At 44.2% G+C, this 17,464-nt stretch overlaps 1 protein-coding gene across 1 annotated transcript; it reads left to right on the forward strand.

The window, feature by feature from the left end:
• Positions 1 to 698: 698 nt before the first annotated feature.
• LOC144773641 (pepsin A-like) lies at positions 699 to 15,624 on the forward strand. Its single transcript, XM_078658789.1, has 9 exons — positions 699 to 850; positions 3,871 to 4,027; positions 4,605 to 4,722; positions 9,477 to 9,595; positions 9,704 to 9,900; positions 11,421 to 11,537; positions 13,610 to 13,754; positions 14,045 to 14,143; positions 15,391 to 15,624. The coding sequence occupies exons 1-9, from the start codon at positions 798 to 800 to the stop codon at positions 15,514 to 15,516; spliced, it is 1,131 nt and encodes a 376-aa protein (XP_078514915.1). The 5' UTR covers positions 699 to 797; the 3' UTR covers positions 15,517 to 15,624.
• The last annotated feature ends 1,840 nt before the right edge of the window (positions 15,625 to 17,464 follow it).

The raw sequence follows: 17,464 nt of genomic DNA on the forward strand, positions 1-17,464 counted from the left end.
CTTACAGGCACACCTAGCTGCTCCTAATCCCTCTGTATCTGCCAATGAGTTTTACAACATTTGTTTTGGTGTGACTCTTTCTGTTGCTCCAGTGAACTTACTGTGGTTCTCCCAAGCACTCACAGTTCTGTGGCTTGCAGTACCTGAAAACTAAGCACAAGTATTAACATTGGAGAAACACCTAATGATTCCATAATAATGACTGCACATGAACATATCCGCCTTGAAACTCCCTTGGCTCCTCTTCTGTCACAGAGAGATTCCCTCTAGGGTGAGGACATGACACTGGCTGGACTTGAACACAAGCTCTGTGGTTTGTGAAATGCATGAGTATTCACATGTGAGCTAGTCTAATTCTTGGCCACAGAAGGCTTCTTGGAAGTTGCCTGTGTGTCTGACTATTGCACAACACACACTAGCTCGATGTGTCCTTATCTCAAGGCCCTGGCAGTATCCAGAGGACACGTGCACCGCTACTCTCCCACAGGTATGTACATTTCCAAGAATAGCAGTACACACCGCATCTAATCTGTACACATGATATGATGTCCACAAAGGCCTGTGTGCATTATTAAACATTATAGAGATCTACTGAGATTAGAAGTCTGTGAATAGACTCTCTCTTTGGTGTTGGATAAGAGCCCCTGGTTTATCTCACACACGCACTCCTTGATTGCACGTGAAGGTTGTCCAAGGGACGCCTTCTGCGGTATATAAGGAGCCCATTCACCTGGGATTTTCACAACTGACTCCAGAGTCTGAGATCTGCCTTGGATACTGTGGACAAAAAGGAAACCATGAAGTGGCTGCTACTCCTGGGGCTGGTGGCCCTCTCTGAGTGCCTGGTCAAGTGAGTATTTGCTATGAATCTCTAAGTGTGCTGTAGAGTCATGAGATGGGAGATTAGTCAGAGCCTTAGTGTCTGGTCAAATGAGTATTTTGTAAATACGATGCATCCATGGTGGCAAAAGGGTTTTGCAAACAGGTGCAGGGAAACTGACACATCTCTGCTTTAGAGCACGAGCTGAAATTGGACACATCCTTATTTCAGACCACGCACCGATTCACACATTGTTTGAAACAAACACGGGGCACAAGTCGGGGATAGACACAGGTACACTGCATCCACCCACTATTTTCCCAGTGTGGGTGCCGTCCCCCCTGCCAAGAAGTTGGGCCCCACAGAAATATGCTGAACTTGTCCTGGTGTCATTTTCAGAAACCGGGCCACATTCACTAGCGTCTGCACATTGTCTGCTTTACATTCCCAGCAGCAACTTGCATGGAGCTTTTTTTCACCTCCAGCTGGGCCGAAGTTAAGGGGCCATTAGGTCTCCTTGTATTTGAATATAGTGACTGGAGGTAGCCTGGAACCTCACTCTTAAATGTAAATGCCAAGGAGGGGACATAAAGGCTCACAGCTTGTTATCTCTTTGCAGGTACCTAAGAGAGGAATGCTTGTGCCTTTGTTGAGTCCCTGTAATTAAGAGATACATGCACTGTAAAAATGTCAGGTGTGTCTGTATGTCCCAAGTATTTACACAAATAACAATTTCAATAGTACCATTGTATTTCTTTTATAGCGCTACCCAATCCAATGCAAGGTGTCAGAGCTTTTTATGTAACATACACTTTATACATTAACAATAAATCATGCACATGTGTAAACGAATGCTTCTCAATGGTCCACCTGTGAGAGACAAGGTCACTGTATGCACTACTAATATCATAACAGAGAATGACAAGCGGATGGGGATGATGGAAGTCTATGGGATGCGTCAAAAGGTGTGCTGAGAGGTTTCCTTACCTCAGCTTCGTCTAGGCTGAACACCTGTGAGGGCACACCTAGAATCCACACTAAGGGAAATAAATAAAAGGAGGGGTGTGCTTAATCTCAGTTGCAGAATGCTCACTCTGAGGGAATAAGTGAGAGAATTGAATATGGACAAAAAGGAAAGCACCATGTTCACCGCTAAACAACGATTGTACGATCTGGGCAACAAAGCTGGATGGATAACTGCCTGAAGGCGTAATTTATTAATTTATTTTGTGTACTTATAGAGCGCGATCCTGTCACCCAAGATGAAGTGAGTGAGTGAGTGAGTGAGTGAAAACACACTTGAAATACTGGAAAGTGGTGGTAGGGTATTCAGGATGAGTTGCTAGCATGTGTAGTCATTTCTACTTGAACGTTGATACAAAAGAAACTGTCAGATTACAACTGGTCCAGCTGTATTTAAAAGACACAAATGTACATGTGCTTACACCAGGCTGAACTGGGATGCCCCACATTGTTGTAAGGAACCAAATATAGCTTTTATCACCTGAAAACGGGCAAAACTCTGCAGCTGTGAGGTTGTCACCTTATTTCATAAAAGTTTCACCCATGTCCCGATCCTGACACAACTTCTCAAGTCCTTTTCTGACTCTGTCTTTGGAACATTTCATTTGGAAACAGTCCTCTTGGTTCATCCCTACACCGTGGAAACATTGTTTTTCTGTAGTTCATACCAACCAATCTCACTCCTTAGTCTTGATGGAACAAATGTTATTGGTCTATTAGTGGCTGAGCTGATGCCGGTGATCCCTGAAATCATCGACCCAATCAATCTGGCTTCATGAACAAGGTACACTTTGGAGATGATACAAAAATGGTATCACACATGAATGTCAATATCTGAATCTAGTTATGTTAAAACATTTGGGTGTTGAACCTTTCTTTTTCTGACAACACCATTTGTTACAAACCAGAGTGACACATCCTGTATACATGTCTCAGTTTCATAGAACAGGATGGCTTTGTTTCAGGTTTTCTGTTTTAAAAAAATGTGTGGCACTGAAAATTGATTTGAAAAAAAGGCAAACTGTAAACACACTACAGATAAGTAGTGCACATATACCACATTTGTGCTAATTTCCTGTGGTTAGGACAGACTGATTCCCTAAGTGAGGTGGATCCTGTAGAACAACTGCATGTACCAAAGTATGGATTCATATGTTCCAACCACATTTAAATCCTTCCTCAAGGTCAGCACCAGGTTGTGTTTAATGACTGTTTCGCTTTGTATTTCTTAGTTTGAATATAAATGTAAGGGCATATACAAAAGTGTTTCAGTTGTTACAAGTGAGTGAATGAGTGAGTCATTGTTAAACATATAAAGAAAAGTCAACCATCCTTTGATATACTACAAGAGGACAACCATGGTTTAAGTCAATGTGTGAAGCAATGTTCCCTACATACGGGGAAAAGCATAGTCAACCCTCAATGTAGCTAAGGCGCTTGTTACTATTGAGATAATATTGGGGAAAGGGTAATGTATGACTGGAGCTGAGTACCACTGGTACGCAAACATATTTGGAGTAAGGACTTAAGAATAGAATAGGATTGTACATTGTACATTAGGTTGTGTATCAGGTATAAAAGGATAGGGCACAGTTAGAATCAGGAGTTTGAGCTCACTGTGGTTTAGAGGCCGAAAGTTATTGTTCGTCTCTGTGGTCATCCCTTGGAAAGTGTGAGTATAGATATTGAAGCTGACCGAGGTGTCCAGACAAATGGCTGTTAAGTGGGTGATGTTGAAAATATATTGAAATTTGAGTTAGTTCAGAATATGATGCTAATCTTCTAATGGTGCTGCTCCTAAAGCTATTACATGTTCTAAAGATGAACCTTAGACACAACTTGCCTTTATTCCTTACTACTAGATACATTTTGTTATTCCATATTACCAGTAGGAAGCTCCTCTCATATGGGGGTCCTCAATGGTTCACTATTTCAATTAAAACCACCTGCAGACTACTCATTGAATTAATTTTTTTGTCTTCCTTTTCCTATTCATGAGTTTCTTTCTTTTCCCTCTCATTTAATAGGGTCCCCCTGATAAAAGGGAAATCCCTGAGGGATCGCCTGAGAGAGAAGGGCCTACTGGATGAGTTTCTGAAGACTCACAAAATTAATCCTGGCAGCAAATACTTCCCAGAGTTGGCTGCTCAAGTGGCCAGTGAGCCGATGACCAACTACATGGATGTGAGTGAAAAATACCTCCCCTGTGCGTGTTTTCACATTTCCATTGGAACATTCAGCGCTCTGTACATTGTATGGTGTGATGTGTCAACAGGCATTGACACAATGGCTGTGGAGGATGGTGGATCTGTAGGCTGTGCTTGCGTGGGATCTCAGCAATGAGTGTGCAGCCATCCTCTGAGGTCTTGATGCGATAGAGGTTTGCTGGATGTGGTCGATGGATACCTGTCATTGACCAGCAGGAGTGGAGGCCCCGAGTTATTCAGGATGAGCTACTGGGGTTGAGTTAATTACAAACTAAGCACCAAGAGACAGTGCATGACAGACAATAGAGCAGTGAGGAGTCTGTGCAATGGTCTGTGACCTCTGGTATGTGTGCATTTGTTGTGCTCAGGGATGTTTCTCGAGGTCCTGCTCAAACACTAGAGCCATGTGCCCAGCATTTCTTGCGTGGTAGTAAAGTGACAGACATTGGAATCATGTGCACTCTGACATAAAAAATTTATTTCACAAGAATAAAGCTGTTTATGTGACCAACACTGCTAAACATAATTTAAAATCCCCTTCCAATACCCATTAGATGTCTTATTATGGGACTATCTCCATTGGGACTCCACCTCAAGACTTCAACGTGATCTTCGACAGCGGCTCTTCAAACCTCTGGGTCCCATCTGTGTATTGCTCCAGCTCAGCCTGCTGTAAGTATCTTTTGAGGTCTCAGCCATCCATAGGAGCCTCTTTCAAAGACTAGGAGTTGCCATGTGTTATGCCTGGATGTATGACGTTACAACGCATACTTTTACCACGCATACCATTACAACGCGGTTTTTACCACGCATACCATTACAACGCATAGCACTTTGGGGTGCTGGATAGTGAATAGTTTAAATTACTATACCAACTCCAGTCCCCGTGGACACTAGGGAAGGTTATTGGATAGTAAATTAACCTATTCCCTATCCTAGAGCGCCCCCCAGCGCAATGCGTTGTAATGGTATGCGTGGTAAAAACCGCGTTGTAATGGTAGTGCGTGGTAAAAAATGCGTGGTAAAGGTTGTATACCGTTATGCCTTAGCAGAACCCATTCCATGACTCTTCGGAATGGCCAATGTAGTTCTCAAGATCAAATAGAGTGAGGAAAGTTATGATGTCATCTTCTCAAGGTGCTCACATGTGTTCCACTCCAATCAAATCCCTTCACACTGTTCACTACAAGTGCTTGTCCTAATCAATGTCCTTGTGGCCTCTGCTTTCACTGATGTGGGGCATGTGAGACAAGAGGGCAGATCAGTGACTGAGTAGGAAGGAGGCGGTGTAAGGGGGTAGGTGTAAGGATGAAAGGATGCAGGATTGAGTAGACTTTGGAGAAATAAAACCTTCTGAAGATGAAGCTATGGAGACAGATGTTTCATTGTTTCTCAGGTCAGTAATTAGGGAGTGATCTCCCTTGACTATTACAGACACAATCCCCAGAGTGGAATGTTCACCTATAAATAATCCATATTCGGTGCATTTATTTAATGACTTCAACATCAAGAATGTGCTCGGTTACAACACTGAAGTCCAAGGCTGGGAAAGGTGTGACCAGAATAGAGGTGGTCACTCTGCCCTATACAGGCATTAGGAGCAGACTCTCCAAACTCATGATCCGACTCATAAACCTTCAACACTTGAGTGTTTGTTTGAAAACTCTTCTATCAGCACTCATAGAATGAGGAAAAAACGAAGGTAAATGTTTACTGGGGTGGTGTAGCATTCTGACACATTCCCAGGTTTCCGAATTCTCGTAAATCTGGAAATGCGGCAGATGCTATGGTTGTTGTGTGGGAACACCCACAGAAAAGCCCGTGGCATGCCCCTTTCACATGTCTGTAAAGGGGCCATATTTACAAGGACACAAAAAGCATACAGGGTGGCTTTACATGTCCCTTTAAATATGGGACAACATGTTGCTCCGTCAGAGCGTCACAAAAAGTGACGCACCGGCAGCCCAAGGGTCTTGTAAATAAGCCCCGATATTTCTATTATTTTTATATTTCTTAGTTAAACCCAAAATTATTTGTTTTATCATCATACAAGGTTGAGTGAGCTGGAATTAGCTGCTGATAAAGATGAACCTGAGAGACGGATGTCTCTTCAACAGTGTCAAAAGAGTGAGCTGTATATCTCTATTCCTGAATGGGTGTATGGAAGAGAAGTTTGTCTGCATGCATCAGTAAAGACAATGCTAAGAAACATATTCTATGTTAGTAACAAAGGTAACATCAAGACATGTGTCTCAAGTTTCCACTGAGGGCAAAGTCTAGCATCGAACTTTGTCCACCACACGCGATAACATTGAGTGGTCGAAGGATCAACATGAACCATAGAGGTACCCAAAAATAATGCAGAGTGGCACAAAACGCTGCTTTGCATTACTAAGCATCAAAGGGGCTTTGCATGGGCAGTACCTGGGAGTGCTCATGCAACCACCCATGCTTTTTGATGCTAAATCCTACCTACTAACATTAGTAGCCAGCCTTTGCCACCAAAAATGAACACAGCTAAACACTGCTGAAAAGCAGCGGTTAAAAATACAAATATTGTCATTTCTCCTTGCTTTTCTGCCTATGCATGTGTGCTGCATGATACATCACACATGGAAAGCAGGATAAGGCGTTACACTTGCCTAACCATATGGCCTAATTTACAAAGAATTGGCGTGGGCAGCGCGCAAGTCTTTTTACTGCACTGCCTTGTTCCAATTAGAAAAGGCAGGAATGCACTGTATTGACAAAATACAGTGCATTTCTGTCCTTTCAGCGGACGCACAATTTGTAGACGAGAACCAGCGCAGGCACCCTTGCACCATGGTGCAAGGGTGTCTGTGTTGTTGCCATGGTTGTTTTTGTGCAGGAAGGGGTTCTGGGTGTGCAGCTGAATGCAACACACATGGAAAGAGTAAAAAACAAGAAAGAATTAAAATGTGTCTCCTCATTACACCTGCTCTGGGAAGCGATAAGGTTTTGTGCCTGACCTAGTTTTTATGTGATTTGTAAATCTGGGGCAGGGTCATAATTCATGGGTGTAGCGTGGAAACACCCAAGCAATGCCCACGGAACGCCTAATTTACACAGAATAAGACAACGCAGCATTTTGTGCTGCTTTCCCTTACTCCATATCCATGATAAAATGCAAGGCCACCCAGAGTGGGTTTTCGTTGCGTCGTAGGTATGAAGCCTGAGTGTCAAAAATAGTGCTGCTCTGGCAGCGCAGGCCTCTTGTGAGTGAGGCCCATTATGTTCTGTACAAAGAGGGTAAAATGTTTGAGCTTCTCTAGGCATAGTTCTTTTTATGGGAAGGGTAGAGTCAGGCACACACCATAGCACTATGACGCTAAGGTGTGTGCCTGGCGCCCGACAGCTGAAATCAGCGCCGACGCTAGCGAGAGGGGAGAAGGTAGCCATATCTGTCCTGCTCCCTCCCTGTAACGCAACGCAGCACAGCATTTGTGGGTGCTATGATCCCTGACTCTTTTGAGAATCTGGGCCCTGATCTCATTGGCAGCAAGTAATGCATCCCAGGCTAATGTGGGGTACAAAGACAACTTTATTTGTAGACGGTTAAAAAGATTGGGAGCCTCTATCTGCCTATGACCTGACATGGTTTGTCGGTAGTCCTCATTTCCCTAGTACCACTGACTGGCATGGACTCCGCCCAGAAAGAGCTCTTGTTACCTCTTCTCTATCAAAGCCATGAAAGGTCAAACGATTCCCAGACCCAGATGTACCCAGTGGAGGTCTTTTGGTCTCTATGAGTCTCTGTTTGAATATAATCCTGACATTAATACTCTAGAAATTAATTTACAGCTTTTTATAGGGTTATTATATTGGTTCAACCCTTTAGACTTATATCAACTTTATGGCACATCTGGGAAACAGTGACTGTATCAAAACTGTAAAGATTCCCAATTTCATTGTAAAACCTGGTATTTCAGTTTCAAGGATGCATGAGCGAAATGCGTCGGTCTCGCCTGCTCCAGTATCATGGGGTCGATTATGATGGCGGACGGACTTGCATCTGTCCGCCACCCCCGAGGTGGACGGACCGTCCGCAGAGGCAGCGGCGTTCCCTCCATTGGAATTAGGATGTGACCGCCACCCTGGCGGTCACATCCCATGTATTTAACATTGCGGCGGGTGCTGATTTGAGCAGCACCAGCCGTAAAGTAAAAAATGCATGCTGTGCATTTGCATGCACAAAGCGGCAGGCACCGCGCGCAACGGGCCCCGAATGCAAGGACCGTATGCCTTTTCGTGGCGGCATTGCCGCCACGGAAAGGCATAGCCCCAGCACACCCTAATATGGCTGGCGGTGTCTGATAGACACCGCCACCATATTAGAGCTTTTACGCCGCAGTCGCAAGGAGACCGCGGCGGAAAAGCCGCGGACGATCTTCCCGTCCGCCACGGTCCCGTCTGCCATTGTAATATGGCAGGGGGAAATAGGTGGCGGACGGGCAAGGATGGCGGACGGATCGCCACCGCCTGCATGGCAGTGGCGATCCGTCCGCCATCCTAATTGACCCCCATGTGTATGGACTGCAAATATTTCTTTGGGTTCTTGTTCAGTCTTTTTAGACATTAAATCTAATTGCTCATTTTCTGTGCGATAGGAGCCTGTGCTGAGAGTAAAGATGCTACAGGAAAAACATATTGGTTTTTTAAAGTATTGAAAAAACCTTAGAATTATTTCTCCATCAAATTAGAGATGTTAAACTAAAAAACTGTTTATATCCAATAATGCCCTTACCTCATCTAGATTGATGGAAATAACTGTTGCAAAATACCTCCCTGCACAAAAACATCCTTTGAGGCATATTCCTCTTTGCATGTGTGCTGCAGAATGCAAAGTGGAGGTAACACGGAGATATTTCTCCCCGAGACACCAGACTTGGGGAGCTGCACCATTTTGGTACAAACCCAGGTTTGCAAGTCTTTGTAAATATGGGTTTGTGTCAAAATCCATGGCTGGGTTTATTACAATATCGGTTTTTACAAAGCCAATCAAAGCACACAAATTAGGCTTTGCAAGGATTTGTATATCCCGAAGTTTCATCTGGCCCTTGCCAAAAACATATCCGGGCCAATGTGTGGTGGACTTGCAAGTCAGAGAAGGACAGCCAAGGTGGGCCTGGATGGACAACAGAAGAACAGATCATATTACAAGTTAATAAAAAATGATTGGAAACAATCAACACTTTGATGTTTTAGTTATTTTTATGAATTGCAAGTACTGCCTCTTGGCTTGTTATACCTTTGTATTTTCTAAGGGGAAACACAAGTCAACAGTCACACTTATAGGCAGAGTTTGTAGCCTCAAAGGGCCGATGCCAGGGTTGAGCAGCTCCAGCCTGTCCTGGAGGAGACCCTTCTGATGATTCTGCGCTAATGATGCCTTTTTAAACCCACAGCCAATCACAACAGGTTCAGCCCTTCCAGCTCTTCCACCTTCCAGTCCACCAGCACCAGCCTGTCCATTGGGTACGGCACCGGAAGCATGACCGGAGTCTTGGGATACGACACTGTGGAGGTAGGAGGACCAGGGTCATCACCCTAAGCTAGGACAGATGTGTCGTAAGGACGTCCACAGCTGGTCTTTGCTTCATTACCTTGACCATCTCTTCCCTTCTCCTTGTAGGTTGGAGGCCTCACCGTCACCAGCCAGGTCTTCGGCTTGGCCTACACAGAAGCAGATTTCTTTTCTGAAATGCAGTTCGATGGCATCCTGGGACTGGCCTTTCCAAGCATTGCATCTGATTCTGCCACCCCTGTCTTTGACAACATGTGGAGTCAGGGGCTGCTCTCTACAGATCTCTTCTCCGTCTACCTGAGCCCGTAAGTCAGGTTGTCGTCACACATCCTACCCAACATATGAAGGAGTAACCACATCACATAAAATGAGTATTTGTGTACATTGATTATCTTGTCCGGGAACACCAAGTGTTTATTGATACCCAAGCCAGTGGTACTCATCCTATCAAACTCAGGAGAATGAAAGGCTGTGTGGACCTGCCGGGATTCAAAGCTGTGACCAAGAGGTAGCAGTAGTGTTTCTAGGGGTTTAACTAGAATCACTTATAATGTCAGTGTTAAGGGTACATTCAGGGAGGCTGCATGTAGTAGCACAGACACTACAATATCACTAAGTGTAGTTAAAGAACCAGCAGTCATGTTACCAGAAAAAATAATGAAGCTATCAGGAGTAGTGTCATAGTGCTAGGGTTAGAACTTTGTATATACTAGAACTAGTAATACTAATAGCAGCAGCAACATAGGTTATGGGTTTGCAATAGGGGTAGTACGAACTGTAGCATTACTCACACCAATGGCATCAGTAGGAGTACTAGTATTCTAGTAAAGTAACTTAGAGCATTTGTAGTCAAGTAAGGTCACACAACTAGTAGTACAACTAATTGTGGGCAATCTTGGCCTGAAGGTAACACACTGAGGCTCCGCCTGCTGTGATGGCAGTCACCATGACTGAAAAACAAGTGGGCTGGGACTTAGTTCCATAGGGTGCACTTTATACCCTACATAACTGCACACATCAAATAAAACAGGGACCTTTACTTCCAGGCACACACAATATCCATCTTAGCGTTCCTCACGGTTCCCCTCGGTACCCCATCTTACTTAAGACTTATACGCCCGCTTCAGCAGCTGGTATGGATTCCGGTACGTCTGTATATCCCACGCATGCAGATGGCACCCAGCTCCTTCTGATGGTTGAGGACCACTCTGACAATGGCGGTTGATGGCGTTGGATCTCGCCATCCTGCTAAATCAAGCACCAACCTGGGCGTGATCTTCGATAGAGACCCTCCTTCTGTCTGCAGATAAAGGGGGTTTGTGAGAATGCCTTAAAATCCTACATTGTCTCCCACCACAGGGAAGGCTAAAGCTTACCACACTTTACCACATCAAAGGTGATGAATGACTGCACTCCAAATTAAATGACTAGTCCTTTGTTCCCTACCAACCACCTGGAGTCCCACCTCTGTCAATAACAAATTCTTAACATCATGAGTTCTGATATGAAAGATTTGCTGGCCACTCCTTTCTTTATCAAGGGAACTTCCACAGGAGCCCCACAATGTGACAACTTGTTATGAGTAGAATTTACACTTCCCGCAAGTTAGACATTGGTTGTCAATCTGAGAGCCACATCAACAAAGCACGTCCCTCTGACTTTGCACAGGTGCGAAGGTTGCTCACACCGATGTGGCGCACATTGAAATAGACGGAGAAGAGTTTTCCACTCAGAAGACAATACCACATACTGTTGCATATGTGAAGCCTCTCATGTTTGTACCCTCATCATTTGATCCTCAACTTTCTCTTCTTTGTGATCACAGGAATGGAGCCAGCGGGAGCGTGGTGATCTTTGGTGGCTACGAATCTTCCTACTACACTGGAACCTTGAACTGGATCCCTCTCTCCGCCGAGACCTACTGGCAGATCACCCTGGAGAGGTAGGTGCAACAAACAGCATGTCAGGAGTAACAAAGGACAGGTCAGGTGTAGGGACGGTCAGTTGCAGACAGGCGGCAGTCAGCAACTCAATAGATCAGTGATCTATGGTTAGGGAGAGAACCACTCCACACAAACCCACCCGGCTGTTAACAAATGTTAGCTCTTCTGCTATTGGTGCAGAGGAGGAAGTGATGAGCGGGCCCCTGAGCACCACCTCTCTGCCCCACTGAAATTGACACCAAACCCAGTGACAGTTTCAATAAAATCCTTGGAAATTTCCACAAATTATCAATGTATGAGGATTGAGGACTCAAGGGAGCGTTTGATCCATGCTAGACACACAGGAGGAGGGCCTGTTTCACAAAGGTAAAGTTGGATCAAAAGTCTACATTCGACCAAAAGTCTAACTTGATTACATTTTCAAAATTCTCAAAGGTAAGTTGCAATGAGTAAAGTTAGACTTTTGATCTAAGTTAGATTTTTGGTCTAACTTTTATCTCGGTGAATCAGGCTTTCTTCACAACAGCTGCTAAATACCCATATGTCCACTGCAGCCAGGCCCAGAACATTTACTTTGTGGGGCAGGGGAACATCTTCTAAATCTTTTTTTTTATTCCACCCAAATACAGACATTTGGTCAGAAGTTTCTGACCTTTCTATAGGCCAGTTTGCTAATCAGGCCATTGATAATTAGATACCTGTACAGGGGAAGTGGATACCTGCACCTTTGTGTGCAAAGTCTCCCTGCTCCGCACAGGAAGTACACACATGATGCTCAAATAGTGAACACGGTTGGTTATAATATGGAGGGCCTCATTTGGAGAAGGGCCTTAGTGGGACATCTGACAAATGTAGTCAGCGGCCTTGCCGCCTCCTTTTGTTCCCCTCACTGAAATTGCTTTCAGATTGTGGAATAACTGCCAGCTGCCCTAGTGAAAACTCAGGGGCATATTTATGAGCCGCTTGTACCACTGTAGAATCACTTATTACAAGGCTTTGTTGGTGCAAACCACAAAATCCTTTCAATGAGGCCACACAAAGCAAATGCCTCATAGATATGGAGTGAGGCAAGACAGCACAAATCACTGCGTTGCCTTACTCTGAGTTAGGGAGGCGTTCCATGGGCGTTGCAGTGGGGGTTCCCAGACAACACCCATATATTTGGACACTTCCCTATATTTACAAGACCATTTAAAACAGTGGATGCGTCAAAACCTTACGCATCTCCAAGCGAGGCGTAACAAGGGGAAATACCTTTGTATCTCTTCTTTCTTTCTTTCTTTCCTCTTTCTATGTGTGCTGCATCCTGCAGCACACATAGAAAGAGGAAAAATACTCCTAAGATTGTTTTTGTGCAGGAAGGTGCCCCATCCTATACAAACACAATCCTGCTGACAACACAGGCACACCTGCACCATGGTGCAAGGGTGACTGCATTGTCACTTGGCTGATGAAACGGCATCCGTGCAGGGAGAATGGACAGAAATTCACTGTATTAGATAAATAAAGTGCATTCCTGCCCTTTCACTTTGACGTAGGGCAGCACAGCGGGGTGACTTGCTGCGCTGCCTTACGCCAAATCCCCATAAATATTCCCCTCATTTTTTTCCAGACCTGAGGATGGGGACGAATTTCGCCAGAGTTTCCACCCAATTTTCATGAGGAAGTTTTCTGTCTAGGTATGCCATCTATATCATGATGGCCCCAGACAAAAAATGTTTTAAAATGTCCAAGTCACTCAGGGACAGAGCTCCAAGCACTTTTGGGACACTATTGATGCTGTCCCTGAGGATGGTCTCCTGTTGTGGCAGATCCCTCAGGCGGCCTTCGCATGGGATGCTGGATCTGCTAACGTGGTTTGGTTTCCCAGATGCACCATCTGCAGTTGCTATAGGAAAACGGGTTGGGGGACACAGTGTGCTGGCTAGGTAGACAAAATAATCTCATATATGCACCATAAAAGTGTTAAACCTGTACTTTTTCTTCAAGACTTGCATTCAAAGATGAATAGTTAAATTCAATTGGTAGTATCCTTGTTGTAGTCCAATTCCTCTTCCATCTCTACCTCTAGTGTATCCATGAACGGGAATGTTATCGCCTGCAATGGAGGCTGTCAGGCCATCATCGACACTGGAACGTCCCTGATTGCTGGTCTGTCTCCCGGGATCTCAAACATCCAGAATGCGATTGGAGCTTATCAGAGTTCAAATGGCGAGGTAAGGGATTGGCTACAGAGGGGGGATCATTCCAGGACCTTGTCCATCACTGGGAGATCATGATGCCTGAAGCTGCATACTAAGGAAAAGCCAATCACCTGCATCTGAGGTCATTCCATTGAAGCATTTCTGCTCTTCTCATCTCGTTACTCGCTGATCCATTAAACAACCTTGCGGATAATTCCACTTTCCATATCTTCATTCTATAATCCATCAAATGCACATCAATGCCTGGATGAGGTTCTTAGCACATGTTGTTCATTGTTTTTTTCTCCTTTCATGCTCCTTAGTATGTGGTGAACTGCAATTCCATCAGCTCCCTGGCTGACATCATTTTCACCATCAATGGCGTCCAGTACCCGGTGCCGGCCAGTGCCTACATCAACCAGGTAAGGAGCATAAACAGCCTATGTGTGTCTTCCAGGTGCTAGCACAGAGCCTTAAAATCTGAAACACTCTCCCTTCCTACAGACAGCACTAATGAAACCTGACTTTGAAGAGCCTAATAAGATAGGCAGAAGAACAGGCCCATTTCCCACTTCTTATACAATAATATGATGCTTCCCACCCCCTCCTGAAGAGTCAGACTTCCCGCTGCTTCTGGTCCCAGCCACACAGGACTATGCATCAGAAGATTGGGCGCCAAAGTATGGTGACCCTTTTAATTCCCTCTTAATTCAGCCTCTCTTACTAGAATTGTTGGTTGCATCGGAGAGCTTTACCTCAAGCTCTGGGCCCCATCAATGGACCCAAACCAAATTTTAAGTTATCTGCATTCATTTTAAATTAGAAAACATGGGGGGCATAAATGCTATTAGTACATTGGAATGTTGGGAGCTCCATTGAAGACAATTGAGTGCTCCATGCTTTTATGGGCCAGTAAAGGCCCGCAAAGCAACATTCCAGTGTTGTTTTCAAAGGCCTCTCAGAGCCCGAAGGATTTTAAACCCCTCAAACTCTGAGAGGCCTTTGTTTTATTTGTTGGAACATTCTGCCCTCTAGTGGCAGAATGTTCTAATAGCCTTCAAGCCCTTTGTAGCTTGGCTATACCTGCTATTAAAGTCCCGCTCCCTTGTTCAAGTCCCTCGCCTACGGCTCGGGCCTTCAATGTTGGAGTGGGCCTCTAATGGCCGGTACAGTCCGCGGGCTATAAGGCTATATTATTGTCTGATTTCATGTGTATTAACACCATGGGGACATTATCTAGTCAAGCTCTATGACTGTGCAGCCCTTTAACAGAATCCAGTTTTTAACGCAACAGTCTTGTTACTCAGTCAGTTAGTTTGTGATGGCAGTAGTAAATCTTTGCTACCTAGTTCATGTGAAGCGCTGCAGGGGATGTTCAAGCATGGCCGAATAGTCATAGGCATGAAGGTGGGCATTCGCTGACCACTTGAAACATCATTTTAGAACATTGTCGGACAGCTGGTGTGGGTGAGCTGTGTGGTCAAAATAGCAGGTGGTGATATAACAATAGGGGCCGTATTACAACTTCCGTTGGATATAATGTAATTGTAATTTGGAGAATGGAGTAGCTGTCACATTTATGACAGACTAACTCTATCCGCCAAACTCATAATCAGTCCCTATATTACGATCTAAATCTTTACGTGTGTATATCTTCCTGTCTCCCCAGAACTCCTGCAGCAGCAACTTCCAAGATACCACTGGAGTCTGGATCCTGGGAGACGTTTTCATCAGGCAGTACTACGTCGTCTTCGACAGAGCCAACAACTACATCGGCCTCGCCACCGTTGCATGAACATAAAGCTTGTTAGTTGTTTTGTGTGAGTTAGAAGCAGAGGTTCTGTATAATGACTGAGTGTGTACAAACTTTGAGTGAATAATAAACCATCATGGTGAACCACAACAGCTTCTCTCCTTTTACTGATCAATTAGCTTTAGATTCATTTAGATTAAATCTGAAAAGTGTCTTAAGAATTCCAGTATGTTCCTTTATTTAATTACTTATTCATTAGAAAAGGGGTTTATGTCAGCCTTCTTACACATAGAGTCCTCCCATGTTGGTCATCTGTGGAATTATAGTACATTCTCTTACTGGATTTCAGCTTTTCAAGTACAGTTGTTACTACTGCAAAGCCTTTTTTTGGGTCATTCCCTAACACAAGTGTCTACAGGTTGTACCTTTTATCAGAAGACCTTATCTCAGGGTCCCAGCGTGCTTCTTGTTACTTCTATCAAGGTGGATGCAATGGCACAGGAAGTCATGGTTGTGAGAGGTCCACTTTCCTCATCCTACGGACGTTTTTCTACGCAACTGCAGATCGAAAAGATCATTCTATGACAGTGGTAGTTAAGAGAATGGAGATTACAAATCCATTCCAGTTCCTGCCTCTCTCTGTACTCCCAAATTCCTCAGCCCAGAGTTCCTAATACTAGGAAGACCTAAGGAGTTTGGCAAGATTGAAGGAAAAGAGGGGACAGTGGTGACCTCACCATGCACCCGCACATTGTCATTAAATGCCAGATGGAATATTTGTATGACAGAGTGGCCACCGCCACCACACCTGCCATTCAATTGAGGGTGGGTGAAGAATGAGTTTTGCCCATGGCAGGTCGCGACTGCTCAGGTTGAGAAATCTGTAGCACGCATTGAAGAAGCTGCCACTCAAGTAGAATATCTACTCAAACAGCAGAAAGAAGCAGCACCCTTTGGCACGACGCTTAGTGCTATTCACTGAGATTTTTCCAGCGCGGGACAAACTCCAGGCACTAAAAATCGGTGCAAGCAGGGAGACTTCCACACTCCAGGGCTCTCAGAACTCCACAGACCATGGCAGAGATTTACCCAACACTTTGTGACATTCCCTGGAGCAGAACTCTGCGAACTTCGGCCATGCCTACATTCAATGTTGTCTGTTTCAGGACATGTTTATGTCACAGTGGCTGTGATGCATCGCTACTCCGGAAATAATTTCTTAAACCATGACACCTTTCCCTGAAGTACAAAATCATACATACATATACTCGACAGTGGGGCCCATGACACAGCGAGTCACTCACAAAACACTTACACCCTACTTCATGGATCGGTGAGATTCAAAGGAGAGCTGCTGTATCATAGTGGAGTGTCTAAACTATAACTGAATATTTATACTATTTACACTGCAGTTTAAAGGAGTTTTACCATGGTTTTTATTAACAAAACATTTATTTAGACACACCACCTCTGTGGTCGATGAATCTGCTAGTAAAAAATTAGGCATATGAAAACTCAAGACCAGCTTAATTCTCCATTTATCTAATTTGTATTAAAAGCAAATTTAACATGTCTAAAAGTTTATTCACTTTATTTATCTCTTTATTCAAAAATGACATTGAAAGGAAAATAAGGATTATATATTCAAAACAGTTAATTTCATTTATTTTAGTAAATTCAGAAGTAGGCATTTTATTTAAATTTTCAGAAATGCAAGTATTAGTAAACACCATGCTCAGAGGCTGACTTCTAAACTAAAACAACGAGGTTAGCCTGAGAGGATCACCAATAAGGCAAAGAAAAGGGCACGCAAGCAAAACAGAGAGAGTCTACTAAAACAAAAAAAACACGAACGGAAACCTCCATCCCTTTAACCTGCGTGACCACGTACAATCCTGTATCAAACCAAGTGTCTAAAATCATCCATGAGCAATGGAAAATACTCAACACTGGTAACTAACAGTGGGAGAAACTCTTGTTCTCCTATCAA

The sequence above is a fragment of the Lissotriton helveticus genome, chromosome 8 (genome assembly GCF_964261635.1).
Source record: "Lissotriton helveticus chromosome 8, aLisHel1.1, whole genome shotgun sequence".
Taxonomy (NCBI): domain Eukaryota; kingdom Metazoa; phylum Chordata; class Amphibia; order Caudata; family Salamandridae; genus Lissotriton; species Lissotriton helveticus.

Excerpts from the sequence above, each read along its gene's own strand:
- LOC144773641 (XM_078658789.1), top strand. The coding sequence starts at position 798 with ATGAAGTGGCTGCTACTCCTGGGGCTGGTGGCCCTCTCTGAGTGCCTG. Across the intron at positions 4,028-4,604 it reads CGATGACCAACTACATGGAT|ATGTCTTATTATGGGACTAT; the intron begins GTGAGTGAAAAA and ends AATACCCATTAG. Across the intron at positions 4,723-9,476 it reads TTGCTCCAGCTCAGCCTGCT|CCAATCACAACAGGTTCAGC; the intron begins GTAAGTATCTTT and ends TTAAACCCACAG.